The sequence below is a fragment of the Aricia agestis genome, chromosome 15, assembly GCF_905147365.1.
Source record: "Aricia agestis chromosome 15, ilAriAges1.1, whole genome shotgun sequence".
In the NCBI taxonomy this organism is placed as follows: domain Eukaryota; kingdom Metazoa; phylum Arthropoda; class Insecta; order Lepidoptera; family Lycaenidae; genus Aricia; species Aricia agestis.
The window spans coordinates 13,298,488-13,317,355 of NC_056420.1; the positions used below are offsets into that span (position 1 = coordinate 13,298,488).

Below are 18,868 nucleotides of genomic sequence, written 5' to 3' on the forward strand. Positions count from 1 at the left end.
CGTTCTATCTTGATTTATTTCTGTGGTTGAAATCTTTCGGTTGCGTTTTTCGAAAAATTCAAACCTTGCGGTTGTATTTCCCGAAAATATGAAACCACTCACTTCGAGAAAGTCGTGAATTATGAACTAACGTATGCACACATTTTAAATTTCGATTTCTAAATTAGAAATATTAATGAGATGAGTTTGGTTAGAAAACGAAATTCGAAAGGTGAGATGTCGATGAGAGTCCTTTTTTATTATGTTCATAGTACCAGTAGCGGCATGGAAGCTATCTAATTTGGTTGCATAACCATGGTTATCTAATAAGTTGGACTTCTCATCCCCGGAACGCAACCCGCTACCCGCAATACGGAGCGCCTAGTGATTAACTCGAAAGATATAATTTATTTATGATACTTATAATAATATTATTTATAATAATATGTACAAACTTTACAAAGCCCCCGCGGAGGGGGTCTATATCGTTAGATACTTGAGTTATAAAAATTTAATTCCGCTCATAAGTTGACTGTCTGTGCTTACTCTTTATTACAATCTATTTGGCTCACCTTGTGAGGTGCCTGGTACCCTTACGATATCTTACTTGTCTATATTTTCCGAAAGTGATGCGATAATTTTCATACAAGAATTATGGACGTAATTTACATGATTTAAAATATACGATTTAATCGTCTATCTTTATATATGCATTATATAATAATTTTTACACCAAATTTCAAATTAACGTAGGCAAGAAAATAAAAATCATATTTTTATTAAGATTCTCGATAAAAGTACCAGGCACCAGCACTCAACCAGCGCCATCTCTTATCGGTATCAGTGAGCTGAGCAGACCCTTGTTGTTTTTAGTTAAGCGCCATCTATTATCAGTTTGCTGTAACTGATGTTTGCGACGGTGAATTTCTTATCGCCATCTATTGTCAGTTCTGTGCAACTGAGCGAGCGGCGCGCGTTGGACGGGACGCTAGTGCGGCGCGTCTTCGTCGTGACACTGCAGCCTGGAATTAAATAAACATTATCGTTAGAAATACTATTGTATATTATTCTGTATATTAAAAATGCGAAAGTGCGTCCGTCTGTCTGTTACCTCTTCACGCTTATATTACTGAACGATTTTGATGAAATTTGGTATGAAATAGTATGAATATACTTTGAGTCACGGATAAAACATAAGATACATTTTATTCTGGAGAAATGTACGGTTCCGCGTGATAAACAAATTTTGGCGCAACGGAGGTGCATCTAGTCATTGAGACGCATCTCAATCTTATTTTTACTATTGACCGTAACTCACAAGTCACAATAGCAAAAAAGCTATAAATAAATAAATATTCGTTTAATTCAGGTAATATACCCATAAAATGACATAACATAAAGTTCAAAATAAAATAAAATAAAATAAAGTTAAAAAGTGATAAAATTAAAACTAAAATACATAAAATGTTAAAATCTAAAATTATGCACCGAAAGCCAGTAGGCTGGGATCGAGTTTTCCGGGCACCCAGCACACACAGAAAGGATGTATGAAGTACATACATAATCAAGACGACGAGTGTGATTACGGAGGCGGCGCGACGCAGCGCGGCTGGCAGCGCGCACAGCAGCAGCGCCGGGCCCGCCCGCGACGCACTATTGCCGTGTTGCATCGCCGCCGGTTGCTCACCTGAAAAATTAATGAAGAGATTTTGTTACATTTTTTTAATACCTAATGAATAGCACGATTTAAAATGACTGGCAGGCGCCATCTATTGGCAAACCATGAAATATGGCAACATCTGCATTATTTTAATTTTATTGCTTTTATATTTCCACCTGTTTCTGTACGTTCTCTTTTACACAAAGCAAGTGCTTCCTACTGTCATTACAAATGAGAAGCGTGTACTTGGCATATGCCTGTCCTTGTCCTTATGTCCTTGCGGTTTTATAAGGTTTACTCTCATAAAATGTTATGAAAACTATAACAAGCTACTGGTTGTAGATTTTCAGGTTGCCCACCTGGATCACTAGCTGTAACAAGCTACATACCGCTCAGCACGTGCAGCAGGACCGAGGCGGAGTCGAGGTTGGAGGGCGAGCAGCTGTAGTTGCCGGAGTCCTCGCGCCGCAGGTTGTAGATTATCAGGTTGCCCACCTGGATCACGAGCTGCAACAAGCTGTAACAAGCTACATACCGCTCAGCATGTGCAGCACGACCGAGGCGGAGTCGAGGTTGGAGGGCGAGCAGCTGTAGTTGCCGGAGTCCTCGCGCCGCGGGTTGTAGATTATCAGGTTGCCCACCTGGATCACGAGCTGCAACAAGCTGTAACAAGCTACATACCGCTCAGCACGTGCAGCACGACCGAGGCGGAGTCGAGGTTGGAGGGCGAGCAGCTGTAGTTGCCGGAGTCCTCGCGCCGCGGGTTATAGATTATCAGGTTGCCCACCTGGATCACGAGCTGCAACAAGTTGTAACAAGCTACATACCGCTCAGCACGTGCAGCACGACCGAGGCGGAGTCGAGGTTGGAGGGCGAGCAGCTGTAGTTGCCGGAGTCCTCGCGCCGCGGGTTGTAGATTATCAGGTTGCCCACCTGGAATGTAAGGGGTATATTTAGGGGAATTTATAAAAGACAGATAAAACTGAACACAGTCTACACGTTGGATGTCAGACACATGTAGATATGCCCCAAGATTAAATGGTCTATGATGAATGACCCCTGATTGTGGTGACAATCCTGGCGGACTCTGTGATATGTTCAATGTAATATGGACATTGAACTGATGGCAGTTTGCTAATAAGTTCAAAATTTAATTAATTACTGTCATTTAGCTATCATTACTTATTAAAAATTACTGAGCAATTTTTCAAAAATGCGAAGGGTTCTTTATCCCTTGGTATAAGTACATTCTTTTTGGTTACATAGAGAAAAGAGATCCAAAATCATTAAAATCGCATTACGTAACACTTGATTCAGACCGCAACGCGACGCGTAGGCGCATTTCTAAATTTGTACTGAATTGACAGATTGGCATGTCGCCTCGCGCAATTGAAATCTGTCAAATCCATACAAATTTATGCCGCGCGCGTTGCGGCCTGAATTCATGAATTGACCCTTAAGAAGATACAACAGGGACTAGAGAAATTAAAAAAAAGTACGTGTAATATCTATAGCTGTCTCCCTTACCTCAAGCCTATACCACAGAACGCGATAGAGACAACTGCAGAAAATCCAGAAAATCAACGATTCGTTGTCCCCTGATTCCTTCTCCAAAACTCTCCAAAGGCTTGAGCTGTGTTCCTATGTTTTGCTTTTTTTGTATAATCTAGCCAAATCTGTTTTCTGAACCTTTGAACACAGCGGAAAATCTGGCCATTTTTTTGGGTTTTTGAACGTTCATATCTTATTTAATAATTAAATTATGAAAAAAAAGAAAACATAGGGACATTGTATTAGTGGCCGTAGATATTCAGGAAAAAAATTATAACTCTACCAGCATTATCCAGGGAGGAAACAGGGGACAACGTTTGTATGGAAAAAAGGGCGGTGTGGAATCCTCTTAAGCGTACCTAAGCAATTACACATTTTTTTATAAGAAATAAACGCTCCCACACTCAAGGAATCACATAAACACTCACAGTGGTATCAGGCGCGAGTCTCTCCATGCGGATCTCGACCAGACTGCGGTCGTAGTTGAGTACGCGCTCGTCGTTGTGGTACCAGAAGATGTACGCCGGCTCCTCGAGCGCCTGCGTGATGACGCACTTGAGGCTCACCGTGCTGCCCGCCTTCACGTACAGGTCCGACTCGCCGACTATCTCGATCTTGGGGACTGGAACGATAACGGATGTGAATGTGATTGACTCGCTGCGTACAGCTAAGCTAGAGCCAACAGACAGATATGTTTAACAACTTGGAACACAACTGCTTTTCGCTGGGGGTTAAAAAAAGGGAGATTGGGCTCAAGCGAGATCTCATGAGTTTAAGAAAATCAATCTCGCGAAATATCGCGAAAACGCTTCGATTACGAAGTTTCTATGCTCGAGTAAAATATCGTTAATCTCGCGAGATCTCGCCCTTTTTCCGACCTAGACCAATCTCGCTAAAAAGGCCGACGTCTCACGAGCAATCTCGTTAGATTGCATTCCCTATTAAATAACCAGTCTCAGCGTTTTATGATGTCTTTAAAGATAAGTTTCATAATATTATTAAGTACGCGACTCAAGTTATGATTCGACCACACTTTCAAGTAACTGTTTGATAGCACAGTTGAGTTTCTGGTTTCATTTAATAAAACGCAGCACCAAAATGTGTTCTTTAAAATCTCCTTGGCTCACTCTCACTCATTGACGTTCACTCACTCAACTCTTGCGTACTTTTCTTACATGATTTCACAACGGTTTTTAAAGTGACGATACATACCGACTACGTTGAGCTGGACGAAGTGGCTCATCTTGGGTTCGGTGCCGACCTGGCACTCGTACACGCCCGCGTCGCGCGCCTGCACGTACTTCACCTGGAAATTGTACATTTTGCCGGTTAAACGTAGCTTATGTGGTAATCTAGAGTACAGTTTCTTTTATAAAATAAGGGGACAAACGAGCCAACGGGTCACCTGATGGAAAGCAACTACCGTCGCCCATGGACATTTGCAACATGAGAATAGCTAAGAGGAAATACGCTCGACTCTTGAAGGTTTGCGAAAAGAAGATTATTAAGAGATACCTGTGCACACAGGTTTTTTACGGCGGGTATTGATAAATTCTGGTTGCAGCTGACAGATTCAATTGCAACATTTAAACCATCGCCCCACTTCACCACCGATCACCACCGATCACCATCCATCACCAACCATCACCTACCATCATCTCCCCTCATCACCACCTACCTGCAGCGTCCAGGTGTCAGTGGCCTCCACCAGGAAGGCCTGGAAGCGCTCGTCGGCGATGAACGTGAATCTGTCCACGGTGAGGATGTGTGCGTCGCGCCGACGTATCCACGACACCGACTTGTTGCTCAGCTGACGGACCTGTAAATAAAAAATAAATAATTTTTTGAGGGAATGAGAGAGAGAGAGAGACATTTAGTCGTAAAGTTAATATACCTAGCGGAAAAGAGAAACAAAGAGCTGAGCAAGCGAGATGTCACTATCAATAACACTGCGTGGTAAAAAGAGACGTGTGATACATGACAGCAGAACCATTTTTTTTACGACCAGTCGGCACTTATCTCACGTCGCGCGTCGTCGGCGTGTGTTGTGATCATGTTATCGTTATACGAGTACCGCGGGGCGCGGACGTGCACGATGTTACCGCCACGTCCAAAATTATAAAAGCGCACAATAGCGAATGCAATTTTACTAAGCACTCAGGCTAGTTTCTGCACCAATGTAAACTAGTAGTTTACACACTGAACAACATACCAGGCAATAAAAAATTAATTACCATTGACTTGAGATGACACGACCACTCACTCCAACGTGTCGGTAGCGACTAACGACTGATTCGCGAGATATTTTTTGTTTAACTACCATGGGTGATTTTTTAATTCATTTGTTTAACTAAACGTACGTATACTATAGGGGATTGTAATATCTTTTATCGTAAATCCGAAAGCTTTTACATGTGCGTTGTGCATAATTATTTTAATATTATATATACTACAAAAGCAATTAGCCAGGTAAATAATAAATATCCGAATAAGTCGACAAGAAATCGTTACCATATAATTCTCATATTGTTTTTAATTTAGCACCGGACCGGACTTTTATTTAATGAGTACATATTAATGATAATTAAAACACGTTCCGTTCTCTGTTCACAATTACAGCGGATGCAATCGCGGTGTTTTATTAACGAATTATAGAGTGTAATTATAGAACTGTTTTACCGGCGTTCGTTAAAACAGAATTATTTTGTACAGATAAAATTAAGTTTATTCGGATAGAAAAACATGGCCGTAATTGATAAAGAGAATTCATAATAGGCGGTAAATTAATTGCCATCTAATATATAAAATTCTCGTGTCACAGTTTTCGTTGCCATACTCCTCCGAAACGGCTTGACCGATTCTCATGAAATTTTGTGAGCATATTGAGAAGGTCTGAGAATCGGCCAACATCTATTTTTCATACCAAAAAAAAATATATATATGGCAAAACAACGTTTGCCGGGACAGCTAGTAGTGTATAATATTCAGAATGTGTCTAAAAATTTGTGTAAATTTTGTATCATTACTACAATAATAATAATAATACTCCCACACCGGTTTCGGTGACGGTGGCCAGTTTCATTGAAACCAGACCAGGTACGCAGGAGTAATTTTATAGTGCCCAAGTGTGTGCGCAGTACACAAGAGCACTCTCTATTCCTTTACTCTCATAACCCAGTGGGACGGAAGACCGACACGACTGGCGAGAGATCAGGCGCAGGACCGACTTTTTACATGCCCATCCGACGCATGGACCATCTTACTTGTCAGACAATCAGGTGATCAGCCTGCATTGTCCTAACCAAACTTGGAAATAACATGTTTCCAACGCGGGATTCGAACCCACGACCTCCGAAGTCGAGAGCGACGCTCTAACCACTGGACCACGGAGGCGTTACTACAATAATATACAAGATGTAACAAAACTAAGTGATAATTTAATAAGAAAAAACTTTAGGGTGTGTAATGTGTATGTATCCCTTATTACTGTGAAAGTGGGAGCGTAACTTTTTTTTTTACTTTTGTATGGGCAAATTAATGACGCTGGGCCAAGCGGCCCATATAAAAGATAAAAATAAAATTGACTTTCAGCACTGCTACTTTCACAGTAAACCCCATGACCCTCTAGTTACTAGAGTCTAGTACTATTAGAGAAGTGGGTCTGTCAACTGACTAGATCAAAATTGTTCATTGAAAGTAAAATTGACATAACTATTTCCGCGCAGTTATATGTCTGGCGCAGAATTCTGTTTTTGTAGCAATAAGTTGTTATTGTATCAATTTAAATAAATAAAAAGTTATATTTTTGGCGCAGTTCTATTTGGGCGCTTAGTGCTTACCTTGCAGGGTAGGTAGGCGTGGGTTCCCAGCTGCGCGGTGATGTTGTTAGGCGCGGAAGAATCGAAGTACGGCCCTGTGTAGAGACCCACGTAGCGGCGCGCGCGCGGCCCGCCCGCCTCGCCGCACGAGAGAACTAAAACAACAAAGTACACATTATAATATTATATTTAGGCATATGTCTAATTTAATATACTGTTTCAGTATTTTAATATACTTACTGTTTCAGTACATCTATACTGAAACATACAGACTAGTTTTATTATTGTTTAATTAGACTGGTAAGTTAACAACTCTTTCTTAGTCATTCTCGTCGGCCTATTTTCCGAACTAGTGACAACATTGTAGTTTTCTTTACATCTACATAACGCATATTTTTATATGATGCAGATGCTTTTTAGTATAATTTGGTGTAGACATCAAATTATACTGAATTGAGTTAAGGGGTGAAATAGTTACATAAACAGCTAGTGTCACTTTGCATTTGAAATATTATCCCACATTATGTCAATTTAACCTGTGTTGAAATAGCTAAGATATACCGTTATCTATATATCTTATATTATAAAATTCTCGTGACACAATGTTAGGCCGCGTACTCCTCCGAAACGGCTTTACTGATTTTAAACAAATTTTATATGCATATTCAGTGGGTCCGAGAATCGGCTACAGGGTACTTATTATATTGATAAGTGCATTTATTGAATAAATAATAGTAAATTATTACAACTCGAGACTGACGGCGACCATTGTTTGTGAGACGGGATAGCGATGGACGTTGCCATGGTGACATACTTATTTAGTCACTTCAATAAAATAATATGGGTGAAATACTTTATATGGCAAAGAAACGTTTGCCAGGAAAGCTAGTAATATAATAAAATCGTAGGAAAGTCAATTCTGTACATTAAATATTTTTGAAAAATAATACTTGGAACGTGATCTACAATCGATATGGAAGCCAAAAATAATATATTAGAATTGTCTGCTTGTCTGTTTGTCTGTATGGTATGTATATCCGGGATAAACTCAGAAAGTACTGAATGGATTTACTTCAAATTTGGCACGAATATTACTTAGAGGTCGGATCAACACTAAACCCCCTTACTAATAAACGCTGTATAAGCTTTGAATAGTTATACAGTGTTTTGTCTTCTTCAATCCAATTTAAAATGTCACTTGTGTGACAGGAACAAAACAATGTATAACTATTCAAAGCTTATACGACGTTTATTAGTAAGGGGGATAGGCTATATATTATAACGATATCACCTAGGGTGGGGGGGAGGGGCTCAAGTTTCAATATTTTTAGTTTTTTGCTCATATCGCTAAAACGGTGCGTTGCGTCAAGATATCGACAGTGTTCCGACTTTTATAAAATTTCACTTTATACACGCTAATGTCTCACTGGATTATCTTCTCCGAACACCAATATTATGTATTTGCATAAAATATTACGGCGGCGCGACGGCTGAGGGTTTGAACTTTGTACTCGAGGGGTACTTTAGACCCCAGTTAAATAAATAGTACATTTTCTTCAAAAAACTCACTTGAAGCAGACAAAATATATTTTGGTCCTTTTTCATTTAAAAGCAACGCACTCGCAACTCTTCTGATGTTGCAAATGTCTATGGGCAACGATAGTCGCAGTTTCCATTAGGGTAAACCGTTTGCTTGTTTGCCTCCCAACTTTATAAAAATCACTATCATTATTAAAATATTAGACTTCTGTAATCAGAAATATCTAACAAATTTTATTAAGCCTGGAAAGGCTGAGATTTTTGGAGCTTTTTATTGGTCAATGTTTTGATGTTAGCTAACTATACGTGCTAGAGCATAGACTGTCAAAAACCTTACAAACTGGTCATTAGGGTCAATTCAGACCGCAATGCGACGCGTAGATGCATTTCTTTTGTATTGAATTGACAGACTTGCATGACGTTTCACGCAATTAAAGTTTGTCAAATCCATACAAATTTTGAAATGCATCTATACGTCGTCGCGTTGCGGTATACATCGAAACTTAATCAGTAAATTAGCCAAACTACAAACCGCTAATCCCGTGAAGTAGCCAAACCGATATTAATTAAAAATCCGCGAGTTAATCAGGAAAGTTTACTAATCACTCTAACGTTATGTGGTAGGCGCAGTACGCGACAGGCAGGCGCCGACCGTAAATCTTTATTGCTGTACTAGACGTTCCGCGCAGCTTCGCCCGCGTAAATTAGATTTTTCTAATATAGTCCACATAAAAGCCTATAATCCTTTACGTGGTCTACTTTTTATCTGATCCAAATAACAGAAAAAATGCTCTAGTAGCTCGTGAGATAAGCCCTTTCAAATAATTTCCCCCGTTTTTCACACATTTTCCTGTATTTCTTGGCTCCTATTAGTCTTAGCGTAATAAAATATAGCTTATAGCATTCCTTGATAAATGGACTATCTAACACTGAAAGAATTTTTCAAATCGGACCAGTAGTTCCTGAGATTACCGCGTTCAAACAAACAAACAAACAAACAAACAAACAAACAAACTAACAAACTCTTCCGCTTTATAATATTAAGTATCTATATCGTTCTACGATCGACATACGTTATTAGGTAATAAGGCCATCTAAAAGTAGTAGTTGACAGACCTACGTTATTTGGTCGGCTTATGTCAATTCAATTTTAGCTGTGATCATAAAGTTAATATATCTAGCGGAATAGAGCAACAATCTCAAGCTGTCAAACGAAACCGAAATCGATTTACGTCTAGGTAGAGTACTTTAAGGTTAGATTTCATAAACGATAGCACATCTTGGGAGTAGAATGGCTGCTTGCAAGGCTATTTCTACATAATATTTAAAATGTAAGTAATTTGACTTACAAGTAACTATTACTTTTTTACTTTTTTTAAGATTAATTTGTAATCTTCATATTTTAAAAGATTAATTTTTACCGCTTTATTGGTGGGCTCCGTGCGAGTTTGTTACGCCGGTTTTTCTCGCCGGGTTATTTAAAACAACGCGTCAACGTTTTTGGATGTAATACGAGTCTGATTTTGTTAATAAATTCAACAATTATTGGTCAAAGGTCAAAATAATTATTGTCCTAACAATTAAAAGACCTACCAGCATGATAAATTATGTAATTTCATTCAAAACTCACGAACTCTGTCCTCCTGGATTTGCATTTAAAAACTTTCTTGCAGTTCTAATTACATTTATTGTTTGGAATTTACTTTTCTATTACGTTAAGACTACTATCTTTACTAGTATATTAAATGCGAAAGTGTCTGTCACCTATTTACGCTTCAGCCGATTTTGATGAAATTTGGTATTCAGATACTTTAAGTCACGGGAAAGGGTACAGGATAGATTTTGTTGAGAAAAAATATAAGGTTCCTATAGTTACAGTTATGTTCAAAGTAATGGTTATAGTTAAGGCTTACTTAACTTTAACCTTAACTTTGACCACAGAATTTGACAGATGTCTGTTGCGTTTATTTTTTTATTAAAGCTACAGTTAATGGGATTGAGAGTATACAAAATTGAATCATCCGTAAAATCGACACGAAAAATATTTGTTATAACAACACTTTGAGCCATAGTAAATTTTCACGAAAAATTTTCCACATATTGGTTCGGTTATGGTTATAGTGAAATATGGCGTCCTTAACCAAAGATTTGACATTTTGCACTGTAGTTTTAGTTATAGTTATAGTTAAAGTTAAAGTAAGTTGGTGCAACCCACCCTTAACAGATATTTCTTTGTTTGAGAATTCTTATATATTCTTGTATACTTTCTTTTCTATATTAGCAAACAGTATTGTATAACGTTCGTATTGTTCTTTTACAATATCCGAGTAAGTTATTAAAAAAATATTTGCTAACAAATGTAACCTACATCCGTGTCCGGCGGAAATGCTACGATAACGATCTAAAGATATTCTTTATTTGAAAGTCAACTACAATCGATAAAGGTCAAAATACAAAACGGATTAGATGGATTATTTTATTTGGTAAAAGCTTACTGTCGCATTAAATTAAACTCAAAACACTGAACGAATTGGTTACTTCATTATTTGGCTTTTAAAGTTTACACTCTAAAGTAAAATCCTAATCTGTCGAAAGCGAAAACGGACTGAAAAACAGTATATACCATAAACAGGCTTTCCGCGAAAACCGTACTGTACCAATGAAAAGTAACCTTAGTCCTTTCTCATAATCTACTAATATATCTGACGACCTGTCTGAAAGACGACCTCTGTGGCTCAGTGGTGAGCGCGTTGGTAGCTCAAGCCGGGGGTCGCGGGTTCGAGTCCCGCCGACGGAACAAAAAGTTTTCAAAGTTCCTGGGTCATGGATGTGTATTAAATATGTGTATCATATAATAAAAATCTTAAATATATGTATAGTATAAAAGTATTAAATATATTTCCGTTGTCTGGTACCTGTAACACAAGTCCTTCAGGTACTTACCACAGGGCCAGACTGACGTGGTGTGAAGCGTCCATAGATATTATTATTATTATTAATATTATTAATATTAATATTAATCTCTACTTATCCGTAGTAATTTTGAAGCCCATATTATAATATATAATGTATATAACTATATATTTTGTAGTTTATCTTAATTCTCGTGTCACAATGTTAGTTACTGTACTTCTCCGAAACGGCTTTACTGATTTTTACCAAATTTTATATGCATATTCAGTAGGTCTGAGAATCGGCTACTGGGTACTTTTTATATTGATAAGTGCATTTGTTGAATAAATAATACTTAATTATTACAACTCGAGACTGACGGCGACTATTGTTTGTGCGACGGGATAGCGATGGACATTGCCATGTTGACATACTTATTTAGTCACTTCAATAAAAACGGGCGAAATACTTTATATGGGGAAGAAACGTTTGCCGGGACAGCTAGTAATATTATAGAAGTTAGCCATTTATTAAAACTAGTAAATGAAACATCAAAATACGTACAGTATTTTGATCACATTATCTGGGATTGCAGACTGCAGACGAAGCCGCGAATAAGCGCTAGCTAATAAGATATTATCGCGCCGCATAACACAACACCAATAGCTATAAAGATCACAATAAGAGACCATTTACTATATTAGTATGGGAGATTAAGGCGCTGTTACACATGCAATATGCATGTTAGTTGAAATCAGGCCAGTTACTTGTAAACCAACAGTGTAACAACCATAAAGTTAATATACCTAGTCGAATAGAGCAACAATCTCGAGCTGTCAAACGAAACCAGAATTGGTTTTCATCTGTGTGAAAACTATGTGTACGTATACACTTACACAGGCATGATTGATCATGAATTCTATGAGATTAAATTGTCAACGTGCGGCACGTGCCGACTGGACGTCAAAAAAAGAGTGTTGCTGTCATGTATAACACGTCTCTTTTTACCACGCAGTGTTACAGATAGTGACATCTCTCTTGATCAGGCCTTTGTTTCTATATTCCGCTAGGTATATTAACTTTATGGTAACAACTGAAGCTACATTCTTGAATGACAATGTAATATATAATATCAATCAATATGAAAAAAATATAACCTTCAATAACTAACATTTTTGTACCAAAAACCATTAATTATCGGTTGAATATTTTCCAGTTTGTTCGAATCATATAAAAAGATGTACTAACCCAACTATTACAATACAGATCATGCTATTTAAATCGACTTCAACATAATTATAGTTAACAGAGGTCTCCGGAGCATACATTTTACTTGCACTGTAACGCAAGACTAGCACCGTGTAAGCGGCCCTTTACAGATATTATGTTCTGCGGTTGGCGAGTCGCCAGCCCGACAGCCCGCGATACAAAACAGATATAGCCCCCGAATAAAGTGGGGCTTATTCTCCCTAAATGAAATTTAGTTTAATGCATAGAAACTGTTACGGGCTGTAAGGAAATGCATTGAACGTGAAGGCTTAAAGTTAGATGTGTTATTTATATTTTATTTCTGTTATTTTGTATTTTTTTAACGAAGCAAACTGATCATATCGCTGTTAAAAAGGTATCATGTGATAAAAAAGATATCATCAGCATGGTCACCATAGAGACGGTTTCTTTCTACGAAAGAATAGACAAAGTGACAGTTAGACAATGGAAATCCGCCATTTTGTAGATAAAATCTCTCAGTATGTCAATTCTTCCGTAGAAAGAAACCGTTACAATGGTGAACATGCTACGCCTGCTGGTAAAAAGGGTATCATACTTTTTCTTTTTACGTTCAGTCTAATCATTTCGATTTCTACATGACACTGGTAGAAACTAGTTAGTTAGTTAGTAGAAACTTAAACATTTAATGGCCTCATTTGAAGTTTCTCCCAGCGTTAGCGTAAACCTTATAAAGACAAACACTAACAACAAACATATAAACAAATTAAAACACCGTTGTATCATTTTAATTGTTTATTAAAAGCATCTTTTTCATTGTATCAGATATGGATAGAACTTCATAATGTTGTATACTATATGCACTATTTAATTATTTTATAAGCAAGGGAGCTAGTCTTAATTTAAGGGGAAACCCATATATGAATAAAATATTCCATCTAATGTAAAAAGAAAGCCAGTGTTGCCAGTGCTGTATGTTCCAAAGTTACATAATGTCATGCAAAAAGTAACATTTTGAGGGGAAAAGTAACATTTCGTATTATTTAATATTTTAAATGACGGGGGGGGGGGGGGGGTTGGATCTTTCTCCAGGCTGTATCGCAAGAACCGCTAAAGCTAGACTTTCACAGATTATGTATTTCGGCTCCCATACAACAAACTTGATTTTTTGGCATTTTGTGCTGGATATCAATAATGGTAACAGGTAGGCACTTGAAATTTCCACAAAATCCTTTATTAAAGATGTGTATACTTTATTAATAAATAAAAAAAATATTCAAATGAAAATATAATAAAATAAGCTCTTATAAACAAAAAAACACAATTTTTGGCCTATTTTTGCTCTACGGAACGGAAACGGTACGGAACCCTTAATGAGCGAGTCAGACTCACACTTGGCCGATTATATTTTATTTTTACGAAGGCATTTTATTTTGTTTAGCTCCAAGTCTACCAACATGTTACATGACGGTCATTAAACAAAAATTTAAACTAAGGTGCGATAAGGCTTTAATTATATGAACGTGAGCGGTGCGCTGCTGATAAAGGAGAACTGTCAAAAATGGTGTTTTTGTATGATGGCAGTGGTAGTTCCTTTTTTCGCCACGTTCATTTAAAGCCTTGTCAGCTGTAACGACAAAACTCAATAAAACTTAGTGCGTTTCGTTTTCGCATTTTTGGTTTCAAACATCTTTTTTTTTTTTCAATTACCAAAAGTAACGTAAAAGTAACATCTGTAGTCATGTCACATGAATGTAACATGCAAGGGTCAAAAGTAACATAAAATGTTACAAAAGTAACATTCTGGCAACGCTGAAAGAAACCCCTCCTCCACATTAGCGTTGTTTTTACGTTCACGGGCTAGGTGGGCCAAGCTATTAACCTAATAATCAATAGTGTTTGGCCGCCGCTTCCCCAGAATTATTATCTCTGTCCTCAATACTTCTGCCAAGGGTTGCAGTTAGCTGGAGTTACTACATGCATTGTAGGGTTTATTATTTACTTGATTTGGCAAAGGTAAAACGATGTTCATTGGTTTTGTTATTAAGTTGTGGTGCATGCCATCTTCTAAAATTCTGGAATATAAACGTCTCTAATAAGAGAATTCAGCAATATTCCAGAATGTCGTCGTCGTAAAAACATGGGAAGGTTTTTTTATAAATAATCCTTACATCCATAGTAATATTATAAACTAGATGACGCCCGCAACTCCGTTGCGCCAAAACTCGTTTATCACGCGGGAACCGTACATTTTTTCAGGACAAAAAGTATCCTATGTCCTTTCCCGGGACTCAAAGTATCTCCATGCCAAATTTCAGCAAAATCGGTTCAGCGGTTTGGGCGTGAAGGGGTAACAGACAGACAGACAGACAGACACACTTTCGCATTTATAATATTAGTATGGATGTGAAAAAGGTAGTCTATCTATCTGTTACTTTTTATTCTAGAGTCTACTACTAACTAATCTAATGAAAATTGGCAAAAAGTTTGAAGAAGAATGAAGTTGCAAGCATCATTTAGAAATATTCATATATTTTTTTCTGTTAATTTTTAATATTTCACAAAATAAACACCAGTACTTTTCTAAACCAAAATATCAACTACACAACATCGCTCGCGGAATCTAGATTTTTAGTTCACGTCCTATTTATTACACCGGTATTAAAAACATGCCAAATTTAGGGTAAACCGCAAAGTTAGACCAATATCCGTGTCGGGGGGTTACACGGGGAAGGTGGGTTAGCCCCCCCGCAGTTCGACCCCCCGGGTGGGTCGGACCGGACGCGATAAAACGCAAATTTATTCCGAGTCGCCCGGCCCGCAGCTTTGATATTGGCATACAGCGGCAATGGAGCGTGCTCTAGGGATGGGCGGCGGATGACCGAGTACCGAATATTTAGATTGGGGAAATTGTTTTTATCCGACTGTGCCAAAGGTGTATGATTTTACAATAGGCAATTATTAACGTATACATACTGTTGCACTAGATTTTACAATAACTGATTATTATTATTAACAAAATTTATGATGCATTCTTGCACTTACCATAAACATTAATCCGGGATCCGGGAAGGTTCCGGGGGAGACTCCGGAATGAAGCCGTTAATTCGTGATAATGTGTAGTTGTTAAGTTTATATAATTTTTATGTATGTTAGTCATTAAGGTATATATATTGTATAGGCCTACATAGCCTGATTTAAATAAATAAATAATAAAATTAATCATCAATTTTGACACAAAACTAAATTTTGGCATATGCAATGTTGATTGTTTGTTTGTTTGTTTGTTTGATGGACAGATTTAAGGCAAAAACGGATTTTAGACGTATTGTCAGTGCACACCATAAAATGTAGGCGTTTAATTTTAACGGTGTATGTATTTTCCTATGTATTTGCTAAACAACTGATCTTTCATCTGATAACATTATAAACATGATATAATAATGGCCTGAAAAACGTAAGTTGTTTGCATATTCGAGTTATAATTTTGTGACTTGTAAAAAATGTAGTTTTATTCATTTTAATTAATCAAATTCGTTACGAGTAACATGTAGTAAGTAATATACATTTGAAGATTAGTAATAATATTTGCTCAAAAAATGTTTTAATAAAACAATTCAAATCAATATATTTTCTACATATCCATCATAAACTTAGTGAAAACTGGCATAAATCTTAGTAAAAAAAAGAAGTAGGTATTTAATATCCAAAACTACCGAACATGCCGCATATTTAAACTACCGAATATCCGACACCGCATTACCGCATATTCCCACAGGAACATCACTAGCATGCACCGATACAACCCGAACATGACGTTTCGAGGCCCTCCCACTAAACATTTTCTATTGAAATTTATTCTTGCCTTTTTATTTTTAAGACATACTCTTTCTTGTTCCGCTCCATCGGGACTGTATTTCAGATGTGACCTAACTGATATTTATTTCTATTCAGACTTAAAATATTGACTTGAATAGGGCGTGAATTTTAAATTCTTTTCTCAATTCACTAAACTGCACATTTGTTTTTTTAAATCGTACTTACAATCTATCACAAAACGGATACTAGTTAAAACTACAGGATGGTGTTGTTGGAATTTCGTTGTGCCAAGACTTGCCATCGCGCAGGAATTTTAAATTGAATGAAATAATTGTATCGTCCATTTTTCCCTGATAAAAGCTATCCTCTGTCGTTTCTTGGGACTCAAAACTACATAAAAAATTTCATACTGCTGTTAAGTATAGTTTTTAAAATAATAATAATAATATCTATGGACGCTTCACACCACGTCAGTCTGGCCCCGTGGTAAGTACCTGAAGGACTTGTGTTACGGGTACCAGACAACGGAAATATATTTATTACTTTTATACTGTATTATATTTAAGATTTTTATTATATGATAAACATATTTAATACACATCCATGACCCAGAAACTTTGAAAACTTTTGGTTCCGTCAGCGGGATTCGAAGTCGCGACCCCCCGGCTTGAGCTACCAACAGCCCACCAACTGAGCCACAGAGGTCGTCGAAAAAATATTTGACGTAATCTTACGATTTGCGCGATAAAAACTATTCTATGCACTCGTCCTTTCTTCGGAGTGTCTCTATACCAAACTTCATCTTAATTAGTTCAGCTGATTGAATATTATGAAGGGCTAGACCACAGAAATAAATCAAGATAGAACGGCGACGCGCGTGCCTTGCTAAGGAATCGATCGTGTCAATTTTTGCTTTGCATTTAGTTACAATAAATAACTTACCCGTAGCAAGAAATACTTCCTTTTGACCGATTCACTTTCGCACTTCTGTTTTTATAATTAGACACTGCACAATGAGGCATTTTTGCACAACCGCTCCGGTGTAATCAAGTCGAGACGTGCGCGCTGACTAAATGAACGTTCAACGAATCTTGCTCACTTGTGCAAGATTGAAACACGCGTACTCCACCCGCTTAGCCGTTCTATCTTGATTTATTTCTGTGGGCTAGACCGACATACACATTTTGACGTGTTATACATAATATTATGGATATTTGTGTAACATTTCTCCTACGTATTATGTCACACAAACATATTTTTAACAATATATCATTCACGTTATCCAATCAAAAATACAACAGCCCACACAAACTCGTCCTTGGACGTAACAATAGGAGGGAAAGAGATAGATAATCCCTTCCCAAATATATATTATCCCCACGGAATCGATTTGAATAAATAACATAATATATCATAGCGGGATGTAGTTGCGGGTCGTTAGTATCGGGATTAGAACATAATATACGACATATTATCATCGTCATCATCATTATCAAGAAATATATACGCGGGAGAGCCATGATTCAGCACGAATGGGCCGGCTCGACCGGATAAATACCACGTTCTCACAGAAAACCGGCGTGAAACAGCGCTTGCGCTGTGTTTCGCCGAGTGAGTGAGTTTATCGGAGGCCCAATCCCCTAACCCCTACCCTAGCCCCTTCCCTACCCTCAACTATTCCCTTCCCTTCCCTTCCCTACCCTCCCCTATTACCCTATTCCCTCTTTAAAGGCCGGCAACGCACTTGCAGCTCTTCTGATGCTGCGAGTATCCATGGGCGACGGAAGTTGCTTTCCATCAGGTGACCCGTTTGCTCGTTTGCCCCCTTATTTCATAAAAAAAAAAATATATAAAATTTTTGATACAAAAAGTTAGCGATTATACAGGGATATACAGATTACAGGGTGTAACAAAACTAAGTGATAATACTTTAGGGTATGTATGTGTCCCTTGTATAGAGTTCACTGTGAAAGTAGCAGCACTGAAAGAGTAACTTTTTTTTTTACTTTTGTATGGGCGAATTCCTAACGCTGGGGCGCTTACACTATAAAAATCATGAAAAACATTGCTCCCTTAGCTCTGCTATTTTCACTGTGAACTCTATATAAGGGTAAAGGGACACATACACAGTATATACCCTAAAGTATTGTCACTTAGTTTTGTTACACCCAGCGGGGCTAAAATGGTCACATTTAGCAATTCCTCTCAATCAATTCAGCAAATGAATTGTCAAAACTGTCAAAGTGACAAATGTCCAATTAGTACGAATTACTAAATATGAATTGCAAGCAGATTTGCATTTTGCGATTTTAAAAGAATGAATCATAACATGATTCATAATATGATTCTTCAAAGCGACCATTTTAGCCCCTCTGTATATAAA

The 18,868-nt window shown here is 37.6% G+C and overlaps 1 protein-coding gene across 1 annotated transcript in view; it reads right to left on the reverse strand.

Moving 5' to 3' along the window:
* Nucleotides 1-18,868, reverse strand: part of LOC121734183 (lachesin-like) — a 234,419-nt gene continuing 215,551 nt past the window's right edge. The window contains exons 3-9 of the mRNA XM_042124654.1: nucleotides 7,030-7,163; nucleotides 4,869-5,009; nucleotides 4,403-4,496; nucleotides 3,619-3,812; nucleotides 2,467-2,572; nucleotides 1,540-1,666; nucleotides 1-1,001 (exon numbers count right to left, since the gene is read on the reverse strand). Of these exons, the coding sequence (XP_041980588.1) occupies nucleotides 968-1,001; nucleotides 1,540-1,666; nucleotides 2,467-2,572; nucleotides 3,619-3,812; nucleotides 4,403-4,496; nucleotides 4,869-5,009; nucleotides 7,030-7,163 (830 nt within the window). The 3' untranslated portion in view covers nucleotides 1-967. The remainder of the gene's footprint in view (nucleotides 1,002-1,539; nucleotides 1,667-2,466; nucleotides 2,573-3,618; nucleotides 3,813-4,402; nucleotides 4,497-4,868; nucleotides 5,010-7,029; nucleotides 7,164-18,868) is intronic.